The 16,064-nt window shown below is 43.0% G+C and overlaps 1 protein-coding gene across 3 annotated transcripts in view; it reads right to left on the bottom strand.

Moving 5' to 3' along the window:
* Positions 1 to 4,672, bottom strand: part of qkia (QKI, KH domain containing, RNA binding a) — a 74,175-nt gene extending 69,503 nt beyond the window's left edge. For all 3 annotated transcript variants that reach the window (XM_015969863.3, XM_015969866.3, XM_015969864.3), the window contains exon 1: positions 4,296 to 4,672. In XM_015969863.3, coding sequence (XP_015825349.1) covers positions 4,296 to 4,440 — 145 coding nt within the window. In that variant the 5' untranslated portion in view covers positions 4,441 to 4,672. The remainder of the gene's footprint in view (positions 1 to 4,295) is intronic.
* Between the last annotated feature and the right edge of the window lie 11,392 nt (positions 4,673 to 16,064).

The raw sequence follows: 16,064 nt of genomic DNA, 5'->3' as shown, positions 1-16,064 counted from the left end.
CCAGCACTCGTGGGATTGAAGCCTTAGATAAGCTCCAGGAGCTGTCGGTGGATGACTTTATCGTGCATCCTAGATAGGAGTGGCATTGCTTGGGTTAGAGCCAGGCAAGAGAAGGAAATGGTGTCCAAAGTTGGAGTCAGAACAGACTAGAACTCCTGCAGATGCTGTGGTGGAGCTACAGGCTAGAAACAACATGAAGAACAGCCATGACAGGAAGAAAGCCAAGGCAAGGCAATCCTGCGTCCCGTGGAAAGCTTCCCACCTCCTCATGTCAGGCTCGCACCTCCACCTAATGTATTATCAACGAGGAGAGTCTGTAAGAGGAACCACATGAGCGCATGGTGGTGGCAGACAACGAAAGACAACACAAAGTCTCCAGTTGTGTCTCCTCACTGGTGACTGAAGCTCAGTAAACCAGCTTATTGAATGGCTCTTAGTTAATTAAATCTCAGCTTATAAGTGCTGCTTTGGGAGAGGGTGTGAGGAGAAATGAAAAGGGGTAAGGGCAGAACAGGTTTCTTCTTGCAACAGTCCTGGCCTAACACCTCCAATCCTCCTTTTCTGTCCGTCTTCATCCGTGTTCTCTTTAGGCTTTAAGTGGTATCTTTCTCTGTGCTTGATCTCGTTAGCTGTTAAATGAATGGAAAGTCAAAGGTTGCTGGAGGTCTTAATCCATACAGAGGGGTTCAAAAGGTCAGAAAGGAAAAGAGGTGCCATGGCAATCTGATGTCAGGTGCGTGTAAAGATATAAAAGGGGAAAACTTAACAATGATTGACAGAAAAAAGGGGCAGCAGGTAGAAAACAGACTTCCAATGTTCTGCAGTTCATCACAACCTGTTCTCTAAACAGCTGTTCCCAAAGGACCAGTTCTCTACAAAGCCACCACGATGCACAGGAGACAGTTTGTCCTCCTAATGCAGACAGCTCTATCAGGAACATCCTGTCGAAATCATGACAGAGAGACACGCAGGCAGGATGCAAATGTGTGCAATGATGTAGCTGAGGAACATTACAGTGGACATAGGGTTTAGTCCTACAGGGCTGTGTGAAACAACAGCCCACTAAACTGAACTCAAAATCAGGCTTGCTGGTAAAACTTGGTACATTAAGGTTTCTCCTTAAAATCACAAAGTTTCAGAAATGTCCTTTTGTCTGGTGCAATGTATGAAAGCTGGACCACCAGATAGAGGTTTTTGTTTCGGAAGCTACCATCTGAACCTGATTGCTTTTCCACCCACAGGTGTTGGACATCTGTGCTGAGCAACTACCATCCTGCTTCAAACATCACCAGATTCTGCACAGCGTGTGGGTCTGCACTCAGTGTTTCTAAACTAAAGTATCAGAATTAAGTTAGCAATAAAGTCACTACTCCAACATTTAGTCTTAACACACTCATAACAAGCGGAAAAGAAAAGGGAAACTTTGAAGAGCAATCTGAATAATGTAAACCCCAAATACAAGTGTAGTCTCTCTCTGGAACACCCCAGAACACTGTTCTACACTTGATGTTATATGGTTTGTCTCCATCTGCCAAGTAAAAAAATCCATTTGAAGCAGCTTGTTGGCAGGCAGATCGTAAAAAGAAATAAATTTTAAAAACTGCAGAGCAGGTGTCAGCTAACAGACGAACAACTGCAACGCACGGGGATTTCAGAAGAGGCCTGCCAGTCGCTCAGCTTGACCTTGAGGGACACTGTAACTTATCGAGAAAGTAAGATGGACGGTTGTGAACACATGCTAGCGGAGCAGGGTGGGAGCACTGGACGCACACAAGGGTGGTATCAATTTTCTTCCGCTGTGGAAACAGCTGTGTAGACATGTGAAAAATGTTGGGTGTGTGAGGGAGATGTGCAGCTGCTGTGAGATGGACAAAGTGCAAGCGTTCACACCACGGTTCTCTCCGAGCTAACGGACGCATTAAAAGGTTTTCTATCGGTTTAGCAAATTTTAAACGTAAAACGGACATGCTTTCAGTATGCAGCAAGTTTAACGCAACAGGAAGAAGCTGAACTTTCTATTGTGTCTAGCACTTTTTATTTAAATATTAACCCTCCCTCCCTTGATTCTGTTAAAGCCATCAAAGGCATTTTCAGTATCATCTGCTTTATCTGCTGATGTTACAAGTCAACTGCCATCAATGAGAAACCTGACCAGGAAGTGCACCAAGGGCAAAATAACACATGTTAACCAAAATAACCTGTCAGACCCAATATAATCCACTTAACAAAATCACAAGATGAGATTTCTCTCCGAGCCGCCACCGTGGCTAACGGGAGTTAGTGGAGACCACTTACAGTAACACTTAAATCTAGACGCACACCTCATGACACACTTTAAAGGTAGTATTTTAAGCAGGAATGCCATTTTCTTATTTTTAAACTGAAGACAGAGCAACCAAACCTCATCTGCACTGAGATGGCCATCATCTCACATGAACGTCATTTTTGGCAGCAGGGTAAAGTTTGGACGGGCGCTGTGGAAACGCTTGTAAACCTCAGACATGTGTGGCTTTAGAGAAGTGAGACTGGGCGCTCCAAAACAGAAAAGGGTGTGGTGGCTGGGGTTCTGCAACATACTTTCTGAACCCTGAAAAACAAAGTACTACCAATTTGAAGTTTTTTTAATCACAGATAGTGTTTTGATCTTCTGAAGTTTGTAATTTATTACAAAACCTATGGTGACCTTTCTGTTGCAAAACGTTTTACAACCAAAAATGCTTTTTGGGTAGAACAGGCATATTTATCCAATATTTTCTGAGCGTGGTAAACTTTTTCAAGCTTTTATGGGATTAGATACGTTTGCATGTATAAAAAAAAACCTTCACACCCAGATTTCTCAGGATAAACAACTAACAAATGCGTATTAAGGACTAGGTTTCAGACCTCTACGTGCCTAAATCAGATTTTAAAAGGTGGTATTTTTCCAGAGGATGGAAACAGTAAGTCACTAAAGTCGGATAGTGTTGGGTTTGCTGGAGGAAGAAGATGGTAACGCTATCCTTATTATGGTTTCATTTTATTTAAAAATAATAATAAACATGTGCCTTGTATTAATAGATTAAAAACAGCCTGGAAATCTTCCCTCAGACCGGTTTAACAACTACTCACTAAAGATCCAACCGAAACCTCAGAGTGTGCGTGTTGACTGGTGCGATCGCCAAGTCTTTCTGTGATTTGTGCTGCGTTAAATCGTTGCTTAATATTCGTAATAATCGTCTTGTCCCGGTCGGTCCTCTGTAACCAACGTGGGGACGGTGTGGCTGGGGGCTGTGGCGCTCTCTAGTGTCCCTAGCTCACTATCATGAACCATAGGTCCCTCACTCGCATCAGCTTATTAAATGATACTATCAACAGAAACGTCACTTATTTAAGATGGAGAATAAGAGGAGGAAGAAAGGAAAACAGGTGACCGGGTGTATCTAGACGAGGCGACGCGATTTACGGCCGAATTTTTTAGGCTGAACGAGGTGAAAAAATAAATAAAAACACGACGCATGCCTTGGGGAGGGGGTGGAATTTAATCGAAGAGAAGGTTTAAGTAAAGGCACCCGTTTAAGCAGCTAAAACACGACGGAGCTGCGTTTAACGAAAAAGTTTATCTCCATGAACTCCCCCTCGCTCCCTCCCTTCGCTGGCCATTGTTTGGGCAACAAGCAGCCACATTCCACCGCGCTGTTCCGCTCGGCCGCTGGGTAACAACTCTCACAGCCCCGGGTGAACACAACCACAGCCATAAAAACAAAAGATTAAGACGCCATTACACAAAGACAAACGTGGAGCAAAAGCCTGGGAAGACTTTCTAAAAAAACACGTCGCCAAATTAACGCCACTGTTCGGTAGCTCAAGAGTTCAGCGACACAGACGCCCAGGCTCGTTAGCTTCAAATGTGGCTAACTCGAGCTAAACTGCCGTGGAACATGTGGAAACAGGCCCTGCCTGACAAGACTAAGACTTTAATAGCTTCGTTTCACATTTCAAACGTTGTTTCTGAACACTTGGGTCAACATTAACACGTCGTTCTGCCTTTTACGAAAGCGAGTCAGAAAGTTTGCGCTTGGCCAAACTCCGTGGAACTCTCGTTATGGTCATGAAACACTAAAACTGTTCCAGTGGTTTAAAAATTGGTGGGATAGGTTATTAGTAAGAAGTTTAATAACCGTGCCATGCGTGATAATACTGGGATTCCTGCTACAGCAGTTGTGGGTAGATGTTCTGCAGCAGAAGCCGTACCAAGAATCGGACAGCACCGTGGTCACGCTTCCCTGCCTACCCCCTCTTATCCGAACGCAACTTACCTTCATCCAGAAGCCGTTCCAAGTGTGTGAAGATCCCGCAGAGGTTTGGCAAACTGGTCATAAGCTTCTTTTCGTTTAATAATTGCATCAAATAGTCGGGACTCGGCCTCGGTCGCTCCTTCACTTCGACCTCTCCGACCATCATCTTTGCGGCGAGAGCGGAGAACAAACCACCGTGAAAACACAAAATCCTCTTTGAAGGCAACAACAAAAAGAAAAAAATAAACTTGCTGCTCCAATCCCTCGCTTCCCTTCTCCTTGAGAGCAGAGTACGCCGCAAGCCCCTCTTAAATTTAGGTGTGTTTGGTTCTTGTTATTTAAGTGGAGAGGGAGCAAAAAGAAAACCGTTACGTCCCTTCCACTGACTCGTGCGCGGTACTCTCCTTTACCCCGTGTGCGCTCGGGGACGTTCACTTCCACCACTGGGCGCGAGAGAGTGTTCTTCCCGAAAGGGTTCATCCTTCTCAAAGCTCATTGGCCAATCGTTCTTTCGGGAACAATTTTAACACCAATCAGAGCGTACAGTCGAAGCAAACGGGGCGGAGCGGCGCGGTTAGTGAAATGACGGACAGGAGCTTTGACCAATCACGTAAAACGTTCAGGAATTCACACAAAGCCCCCTAAAGTGTAGTCAACATAAAATAGCAAAAATGCTTTCTTTCTCCCTCCTGTCATTTAGAGACAGAAGCACATTTCTAAACGTGTCCAATAAGCACTATTTTAATGGCTCAGTGAGACATGAGGTCATTAGTCCTTAATTGGAAATGTATATCTAAGAAATAACACATAAAGAGAGAGCAAAGAGAAGGAAAACGACAAGAGGCAGATGTAAAAACAGCAACATGAGAAATTAGATTTAGAAACATCCCTATTCAATGGGGACTGTAGAGTCCTAAAAATGTATATTAGCCATTTATTAAACATTCTTAAGAAGATGTTGAACCTCTAATCAATTATGTATTTTTCTAAATTTATAAACACAACTTTTTCCAAAGATTTGTGTCTTTTTTTTTAGTTGTGCAAGAGTTTAGGGCATTCTCCATGTTGCCAATCCAGTAACAAAGCAACATTCCAGTGGCTACATGAAAGCATTTAAATTGTTCCCTTCCCTTGTATCTTTTTTTATTTAGAACATTTTGGTGTGTTTTTATGTTTTATGAAGTCTCTAATTCTCATTCAAACTAGTGCAATGATTTGGGCAGTCAAAGATAATCAATCATACATGGGTTGAATAATTTATGTGCACCTTCTGCTTGTGTCTTCCGACTGTGTGTGACAGATATTGACTCTTCCCTTTCATGGAATTTTCCATGAATTTTGGGTGGATTGTGTCTTTCATGTGCAAAACTCACATCGTGGCATTGAAGTGTGTCTTTAAAAAGAAAGAAACGTGAGGGTGATGCAGTCTATTTCCTACAAGATAACCATTGCTACGCAAAACTCATCCTCCTTGTTATCTGTCTTGGGACCATTGATCAATCCTCCAGCAATCAATGCAGTCTATTCATTGTCGTGTCCTTGGAAGGACCACTGTAGATATCATTTTTAGATTAGCATATGTGATCAATATCACACAAGCAGCCCAGCCCCCCTGTAGTTATTTGCATCATGCTAGTAGCATGTTCTGATTTAACCACCTGTTGGATGAGAGGCACTGGGGTAAATCTGAGCCCTGACCTTGGTCTACTCTCAGTTTGTCCTCTAAGACCTTTGTAAGAGTTGTGCCCGCACGAATACTCAAACAAATCTCACATTTTAACTGCTTTAGGACATTCGGTATCTCATACTACTGTTCTGTTGGTGTTATCACCATGGTAATAAACGTCCATTATTGAAGAAGGGTCAATCCAGAGGTAACCCTGGAGGTATCTTTCCAGAATGAGCTGGTTCATCTTCAAGTTCAAGGTTTCAGGCTTAAAGCGACACGTTCCGTGTGGTGATATGTCAAATGACAGCATAATACTTGATTCAGCCTCAGATAGCAGCAGATTTTATTAGACGAGCAGGAGGTAAATCAGATGTCCCCAATGTATACTTTGGGATGTTGCCTCTCTGACCTCCAGTCAGCGTTTATCTAAACCTGCTAAATTTAAGACATAAGAAGCTCAGATGAAGTAAAAAAATAAAACAAATGCAACTGTTAATCTGTGCAGTCTGATTAAAACAAAGTACCACTTGGTTATTAAGCAAGATCCTAGGATCGTTTACCCCCAAGGCAGGCAGTTTATCCTCTAAAAGTTCAGGCTTTCAATTTTGTTCAATTTGTTGTAGCTTTCCTATTTAAAATAAAATAATAAAAATTTGCTGTTTGACTGTCAAAAAAAAGACAATGGCTAAATCTTCTCATAATGATGAGTCATTTGCGCTCCCAAAAATTACAGACGCATAAAATTTGTCCTGTCGTCCAAATGGTCCGAGGTATCGGCATGCTATCTTAAAGCTGGATGATAAAACATCCCTTCAAGTCAAACTCCAATAAGTGATTTTGGTGGATAAGACAGACACAGAGGGATGGAGAAACCCAGGTTAACACGTGACTCGGAGATAACTAAACTGTTCACGCTACTGACATTGTGTTTCTCTCTTTTTTTTCAGTCTTTGACTGTAAGCGATGGGAAAGTCACACTTCTCTTGCATCAAAAAGAATCTGGCATTTATTTCCAGCTTTGAAAAAGGGTTTAGTTCTTATCACAAATGGTGCACATGGTAATTTGTACCTTGCCTAGTGCATTTTCTTCTGAGATGGGCTGTGTGTGTGTGTTCGTGTGTGTGTGTGTGTGTGTGTGTGTGTTAGGATTTGTGTTAAAAGAAGAAACAGAGTTAGAGATGTGGAAAAAGACAGGCAATGCATACCTAAGTGTGTGTGCGCACACTTTCTGCTTGTGTCTTCTGACAGCCTGCGAGTAAACAGACACAATATTAATCCTCCTCTTTTTCTCTCTCTGCCCTTGTGTTTTAGTCATTTTTAATAACACGGTTCCCATTCAACAATTAATCCAATTAACAAGGATTCAGATAACTAATGAACATGCTCGTTTGAGGAGATGCTGTTAGAGCAGTCACAATGAGCTCAGAGAGCGCCTTGGGTTTTCAGCTCAAAGTATGCTGATGGAGACAATGGGGCCCCTCGGCAGGGGCCCCGTAGATTGTTGGGGCTAGCCCCCAGCCGCAGGATGTGAGAGGGAGCTGCCAGCTAGGTGGATGCAGGGCTGACTCTGATAAAGCCTGTGGCTCTGAAGCAGGCAAACAGAGACCCACAGGCTCCGAAAACGCTCATACATACAAACAAGAACATATTTCCCTTTTTTTTCAGTTGCAAGTTCTGGGACTGTTGGAGGAAAAGTGCAGACAGAATCTGGGTCATTTACATCTTGAGGAAGCTGCGACTGCAGCACAACAGAAATAAATGTCCTTCCAGAAAGCATATAAACAGAATATAGAAAGAAACGTGTGCCCATTACTCATTTGAACTTGTATCACAAGCACAACTTGACAAATGTTCAATTCCCGCTGGTGTATTTGTGTTCGTGTGTTGTCCTGCTCATGTTTATGCGCATATTGACCTATAGATATTTGTATTTGTCAATGACTGCAAGTTATTTATTAATCTCCGGCTCATTTGACGTAAAATTTAGATTCCAAGCATAAAAAGGCAATCAATTAAAATAGTACAGGAAAGACAAATTAGCAATTCTTGGATTTATTTTATTGTTCTTAAAGATCAACTTATTTAGAACCATTTATTCTTGCATTGAACTGTGTGCACTCAGATCCTTTCAACGCCATCCAGCCATCTCTAGTGCAGCAGAAGATGAGGGGTACAGGTGTGGACAAATATCGGACTGCATGGACCATCAACTATCTCAACAGGCCACAGTATGAGAGGCTGTGCAACTGCACATCTGAGGTGGTTGTGTGGAATACTGGAGCTCCGCAGGGTACAATGCTCTTACCCTTTCTTATCACCTACACTTTGCTCTTCACCTACAACACCAGCAGCTGTCACCTGTAGTTGGCTCCGTTATCTTTTCTGCTGTGGTGCAGGCAGCTCTGACCGAGACAGCAAGAGACTGAGCACGCTAGTTACACAAAAGCTAGCACGGTTCTGGGCTGCCAACTAGATTCAGTTGAGGAGATGTTTTAAAGAAGGATGCTGGTGAAGATGACGTCCATCTTGGAAAATTTTTCCCACTCTTTGCATTCCACTGTTGAGGCCATGGACAGCTACTTCAATAGCATCAATGTTATATTTGTCATGTTGTGGGCAAGCCGTTTAACCCAGGACATGAAGAACCACACGCAAATACCAGGCAAGTAAAATAAAATTATTTATTAAATGAGGATAAGGGAAACTAAAGGCGCTGCTCCACAAAACAGGAAGGAACCGGAATCTAAAACGAGAGAATAAACAATCTAGCCTGGCAAGCCAGACTAAATAAATGTATTATTTAGTCTGGCCACACTCCATTGACAGCTCTCGGTTGTGGGGCGGGTTCTACCGTTGTCTTTCAAATGATCTCCACATTCCACTGGACAATGAATGTGACATACTCTTGTTTCACTCTGTTGCATCATCCCACCCACCAGGCATATAGAGTGCCCTGATTGGCCCACAAAGTGGATAAAGCTCTGTGATTTGTTCACTAAGCAGATAGAGCACTATGATTGGCCCACCATTATGGACCAATCACAGCTTTTTATGTGTTTGAAACCCCTCTAGAGAGCTGTGATTGGCTAGCCAGAGTCCTGGTAGGAGCTGTGAAGGTTCCAATGGAGCATGCCTAGACTTTGCAAAGCAAGAATTTGGTCTAGTTCACTAGGCTATAAACAATCGTGAATATGTGCCAGAACCAGAGAACCAAAAGAATTAATCTTATTTGGGGAAAATAGTTCTTACGGTCATAGACCAGGTCTTAACAGTGGTGAACTGGGTGAAGTCCAGTAGAGGGGAGGTGACAGGAACGATGGTTGAGGTGGAGATAGCCAGGAGATGGTAGTATGAGTCCAGGGTGTAGGTTGGCAGGCAGGCGGGCAGTGGAGAGTAGAGGCCAGAGGATCCTGAATGGTGGGACGTGGAATACATCTCCAGGCGGCGTGGTTAAAGATGCAAGGTGAGATAACTAGAGACAAAAACACACAGGATTTCACAGGACAAGTTCGCAGGAATTCAGGAAATATACTGGGCTGGAAGCTAAGCTTGGTGAGAGTATCGACCGGCGTTAGAGTTGTGTCACACCGCCCCTTAAATCCCCTGGCCCTCTGATTAGTGCGATCAGGATCAGCTGGAGCTCGTTGCCACGCCCACCTGTAAACAGAAAACTGGAGGCTGCCCGGTCTCCTCGGCATGTTAAAAGCAGACCGTGACAATATTCAGTATGTGTTCAATACTTGTGCAATACCAAATGTACATTAGTCTGTCTGTGTCCCTTATGCTGCCTTGCTTTGGAAACACAAGTTTCCTTTTTATTCCTCGTTTTTTTGTGGTTGAAGGTTACAGCAATAGCTTTCTGCCTTTGTGTGTTTACCTGTAGCCTTGTTTTTGTTTTTCATTTTCACTAAGTGTATGTGCTGTAGCAAGTGGATTTCCCCACTGTGGGATTACTAAAGTCTTTTATTCTATTCTCACATATGTTTGACTTTCCAGCAAAAACATCTAGATCAGGCAACTGTTCAGGTATTTGATACCTTCGTGCCGACTGGAATGCAGGGTAGCAAAGGTCATGAAAGATAAAAAAAAAAAACATGTTTTTAAATGATCAAACTTAGAGTGGAAATATTTGTGAGCATATTTCCACACATCTAGCATCTTTGTTGTCGCAAAATTTTAGACATAAATCTAAATAAATAAACATATATATATATATATATATATATATATATATATATATATATATACCCTTTTCATTCAGAAAAGGGTAGAATGCCTTCTCCGGGTCAGTGATGCGGGCATTGTACCGGTCTGTCGTGGTGAAGAGAGAGCTGAGTCAGAAGGCGAAGCTCTCGATTTACCGGTCGATCTACGTTCCTACCCTCACCTATGGTCGTGAGCTTTGGGTAGTGACCGAAAGAACGAGATAGCGGATACAAGCGACTGAAATGAGTTTTCTTTGCAGAGGGTCTGGCTCTCCCTTAGAGATAGGGTGAGAAGCTCGGTCATCCGGGAGGGGCTCGGAGTAGATTCGCTTCTCCTAAACATCGAGAGGAGCCAGTTGAGGTGGCTCGGGCATCTGGCCAGGATGCCTCCTGGACGCCTCCCTGGCGAGGTTTTCCGGGCACGTCCAACCGGGAGGAGGCCTAAAGGTAGACCCAGGACACGTTGGAGGGACTATGTCTCTCAGCTGGCCAGGGAATGCCTTGGGATTCCCCCGGAGGAGCTGGCCCAAGTGGCTGGGGAGAGGGAAGTCTGGGCCTCTTGACTTAGGCTATTGCCCCCGTGACCCGATGAATGGACATATATATATTATAAAGAGAATGTTTGCATGTAGAAAGCAAAAAGAAAGGAAAAAACCAGCTGACATTGATTGAAACTAAACATATAATCAATATAAACTGAACATCAGTGCTTTCAATGAGATTTGTACAAAGAAGAAACTAACGTTAGAAGAAATAACCCATCTGAGTCACATCCTTTTTAAACATCTGCAGCTGACATTTTTGCTGCCGTGCCATCAAACTAAATACAAGTTGCTTCCCTCTGGCTGTGACACTAAACATAACATGTTTCAGAATTATTTTTTCAATTCATTCACACACCTTTTCTCTTTCTGTGAACTGCACGACTGTGTCTTGAATTGAATAATGCAGCATGTGGTTGTATAATGATATTTAAATGATTGTTGAACCTGAAAAGAAGCTGCAATCTCAGCTCAGTGTGAGAAACTTTGTGGGAATGACGTCCTGAACAATTTCTGAGGTAACAAACCTTTAGTTGGTAGGATTCTGACATGTGCTTTGTGTTACAAGGGTCGGAGATCAACAGCCGGGTTGGTTGTCCAAACCTAACCAACCATCAAGCAAAAATAAAAGAAACAAACAAGAGAAAATATGCATTTCTCACAGAACAACCACCTCTATTAAACCTGATGAACACAGTTTTTTATGATAGCCTCACAAATATGTTAAGACACTCATCCAATATTTGCCCCCTTAGATGTTTCTTCTATTCTTGCTTCTTTGTCACACTAAAATGTTTCATATTAGCAAACAAATTTTAACGTCAGACATTGAAATGGAAGTTGAAAACTAAATCAATGGGGGGGGGGGGGGGGGGGTAGGATCCTTGTTCTGCTGCGCAGCTTATATGTGTTTGGTAATAAAACCAATGGCCTTCAGCATTTACTAGCAGAGATCAATTTTCACAGCAAACAATTCAGGTCTTGAAGCACCAAAGCAGCCCCAGACCATCTCAACACCACCACCATGTTTGATTGGTGGTATGATGTTCTAAAATGCACCGTTCATTTTATATCAAATGCTACATGTTTGTCTCATCAAATTGCCTATGAACCATCAATATGATTTTTGGCCTTTGTGTGTGTTTAGCACCTTCCTCAATCACATCAAGTCATGAACTCCATGAACTTTAACATGAATCTCTACCAATTGTGGCCTGCCATGTTTTAGATGTTGTCCTGGGTTTCATATTTTTTGTTGTTCTCGACTTTCCCTAGAAGAGGGCGTGATGGTTTTCTTTTTGAGATCTTTTAGTCCACTTCATGTTGTCAGACAGGCCAATGCCTGGTTTATACTTCTCCATCTGCTGAGGTGCAGAGACACGCAGTGCCATTACCAGACGACACAACGGATCTTTGTCAGGTACGCAAGGACGGAGTAAAGCCTAACGTAACAGAGATTGCATGTCTGTGATTGGTTGGTCCAACAGCAGCATGGAATGTTCATTCACTGATGCCACTGTCTCCTTCGCTCCTATTGAATTCTTTGTAACATCCGTTTTTGTTCATCGAGATCAAGCAGTTCCAGCTCATTGGAAACATACTCTCTGTCAGCCGTTGCTCCTTGGGTGGATTAATTTTTACAAGCTGAAGTAAATAAACTTGTCGACCAGAGACATCACTGCAATGGTTGGACCCTCACAAAAGGTCTACACTCCCGGCTGTCCTGGCGGAAAAGTATAAAAGGAAGGCGTCGATGCATGTGTGTTATGGTGCGTTCAATTCAAACTCAGAACTGGGAATGATTTTAACAGCATTCTTGATACTTTCGTCTGAGAAGTCGGGAATCCAATATGGTGACGCCCTTGAAAACTGTTGTTTTGTGAGCTCTCTACGAACACAGATGACTGCTGAATGCAAACGCAGTTCATGTGTAGCTTAGAGTTACATGTTACATTGATTTTAAATGTACTCTTTTAAGTATGTCTTGTTAAATAAACACATTTCAACCAAAACTTGCTGTTGTCAATATGGAGAGCTGCTATATTGGATGTCGAGGTCAGGGTTTTAAAATGTTTCAGACTTTCCGACAGTGAGGTCCGACTTTGTGGGGCGTTTCAGTTGATTTTTCCTACTTGGATGTCTGGATTTCCAAATTACGAGGACAAATCAAAAGCACCATTACTACAAACTCTCTGATGGAGAAGTATAAACTAGGCATAAGCCTACAAGTCTGGCAGTAATTCGGCCTGACTGTGGCAAGTGGAACTAAACTCAGCTTTCTAAATGATCTTAAAGAGCAAGTCACCCCTTACAAGAAGCGAACTCCACTCCCACTTCATGTTTGAACAATGCAACAAATGCTGTTGCCTAGCAGACCGAGAGGGTGGAGCCACTAACAAATACACACACTCACGACAATGTGACATCATAATGTACCAGTTTACATCATAGCATACCTCTTAGCCAATAGCGGTGGCAGATTTAAATTCAAATGCAGTGAAGAATTTTTACCTGACAATGGCACAACACTGACAGTTTCAGGCAGAAAATTTAAATTTTAACTAAAATGCACTAAAGTGCTAAACTATTGACTACACGTGTCTGCAGCACGATTAGACACGCATTTATATAGTTTATCAGAAAAAAATGGTTGATTTGGGGGTGACTTGCTCTTTAATCACAATGAATTCTTGATTTGACACAGGAAGGTTGCTTCATCACATTGGTCAGGTGGGTTTGGATTGCTTTGACCACTTAGTAATGGACAACCGAGCAGAAAAGTTTGTTACTTTTATTGGTGTTTCCCCCCTTGCAAATAAAAAGAAAAGAGAGGTGGTGTTTCCAGCGTTCCAGTATCTCTGTCCCCTCTTAGCTCTTTACTAGCCATGTTGGTAAAGGTCACCTTGGGTGTTGTATTGTAGTGGGTCCAGTGATTTGGCAGTCTGGTGATGGAAATACCGGTCCTGATCCAGACAGAAGACAGAGGGACAACGAGGATGACAGCTGGAGACACTTATGGAGGGCTGATGGGAAAAACTAACCGCTAGACTCCTACCTTTAACCTGCTAATTATCAGGCAGTTGGATGAACCTAAAAATCACACCATACAGCAAGAGCCACTTACAAACAAGTCTGGTGGAGATCACAGCAGCGTCCTTAAAGCATGAAGAAGTGGCGCCAACACTACATTTGTCCCCGAGAATTGGTAACAGTGTGGCTCCTTCCTGCTCCCACTGAAGGAGCCCGCATTTGTTTGCGTGCTTGTTCGCCTGTTTTCAAGTGCCTGCCAGCCCGTAGCGGGGGGAAAGGAATGAGTGTTTTTGAGCGATAAGACCTGAAGGAGAGGAAGAGGAGAACGATGAACAGGAAAAGTGGGAGAAGGAAGAGTGATGGTGGAAGAGGCAGCAGATTTTCATTGATCATATCTGCTCTGGGGAAAACATCGATTTTGAGGTTCTGGATCTCCTGATGGACACGGAGTCAAGAGCTAGAAACAAGAAATCATGCGTAAACCCAAACGTTAAGTTTCAATATTAGAGTTTTGCTCATTTAAAAAATATTAGAGATGCTTGTGAAGAAAAAACAAAGAAATGAAAAAAAAAGCCCGATCGTAAACCTCCATTGTGCTCTCCTCTCTCGCACATGCTCAGTTGCACTGTGAACGAGCATGGAATCTGCCAGACAGACACGAGGAAGACCAATCATTCCCTAGGGGGGCATTTATTTCTGTTGCACATCACAATCCCCTCGTTGCTGGTTCTAACAATCTGCCCTTTGAGACTGTAACACCAGACTAAGAGAGAGAGATGGGAGAACAAGAGGAAGAAATAGCAGAGGGAAAATGAAAAAAGGAAGTGAGAGATAAAGGGAAAGATGACTGAAGAGTTATCAAATGCTACAACCTGCACCCCACAAAGCCGGTTGTGATCGAGCGTGACCCACATGGATGAAGTTTTTTTGATTTTCCATACAGGGAGATGTCACACGTAAACTAGGGCACTCACATTGGGCTTGTTTGTTCAGATAAGGGAGTGTGGCGATGTCATTAGGTGACAGTTGTTGGCTCCATTCTCTAGTTTTCACCTGTGAGGAGGAAAGGTCTTGTGCTCTCTGCAGCCATAGTTGATCCTTTTGGATGAATGTAGACGGCCTTCTCCATCAGGCGACACAACTTCCCACTCTCCTCCATCCATCCAACTAAAAGTGGCCCCACACAGCTTCTCCTCTTCTTCGTCCTCGTTTCTCTCGATGCTACATTCATTTTACACCACTGTTCTTCCTCCAAGCTCAGGTGCAACTCATTTTCCTGTCTTTCCCTTTATTCAGCACGTTTTCTCGCTCAAACATACACCAAAAACAGCTTAATGTTGCTTTTTCTCTCCACTCTAATTGTTTTTTCCTTTTCGCATCCATCTTAGCCTTTTCTCTGCTTTCCTCTGTTCTTTTCCCCCCTCGTCAACAGAAAGCCATCAGCATGTTTGTGTAGCCTTTGTTGCGCAGCAGTAGAAAAGCCTTTGTTGGCCTGCCATCACAGTGATGTGGTGAAACGGAGATGCACAAGGACAAACTAGATCTCCGTGAAGCTGGCTTTAAGAAAACTGTAGTCCATTTTGACACATCATCTAAAGGGAGTGGAGTGTGTGTGTGGGGGTGTCACTGCTTATCTGCAATCCAGAAAACCGCTACTGTGTGTTCTTGGTGTTGATTTTTGTGGCTGTATGAATTCTGTGCATTGATGCTTACAGTGTTTTGCACAGTGAAACGACTCGAATTTGTTTCTGCAGGGCAGCAGCAGCTGTTGTAAGAGGCGGAGCTAGCTTGGATAATAATAGCCCCAGAGCTGACTGAGTGCCCACGGGCCCCTCGTCCTCTAGGGTTGACCACTGAGGTCCAGTTGCAATGGAGAGTGAGGATCAGGCCAGGTTCTGGATCAGAGACCCTTTAGGGATGAAGGCAGGTGTATGGGAATGTCACACACTTGTTTGTTAATGCTGGGGTCACAACACCGCCAAAGGAACCTGTGGAAAACATGCAAAGGGCTCATGACGTTCTTGGAACAGAGCATGATATGATGCTTTTTGAGATCGTTTACCATAACAAATATCTGCATTCTAACAGTTTTGTTTTTGTGCATTTATTCATTGAGAGGTACAATAAAAGTTGGAATGGATGAATCAAAAGATTATTTTGTTTATTTTAAAGGAGCATATAGTAAGAATGTCATCCGGTGGTCAAATATGGGTACTGCGGTCCATAGTTCAAAACCAAAAAAAGTGCCTTTCTCCCCCACCGTTAATACGTTTTTAGAACTATTTGTCTCTAATTAATTGTTAGCATTGTTAGCTCAATGTTAGCTCAACATTAGCCACTAGCC

This window comes from Nothobranchius furzeri, chromosome 18, assembly GCF_043380555.1.
Source record: "Nothobranchius furzeri strain GRZ-AD chromosome 18, NfurGRZ-RIMD1, whole genome shotgun sequence".
NCBI lineage: Eukaryota > Metazoa > Chordata > Actinopteri > Cyprinodontiformes > Nothobranchiidae > Nothobranchius > Nothobranchius furzeri.
The sequence above is the reverse complement of the archived record's forward strand: the minus strand, read 5'-3'. Positions and strand labels throughout refer to the sequence as shown.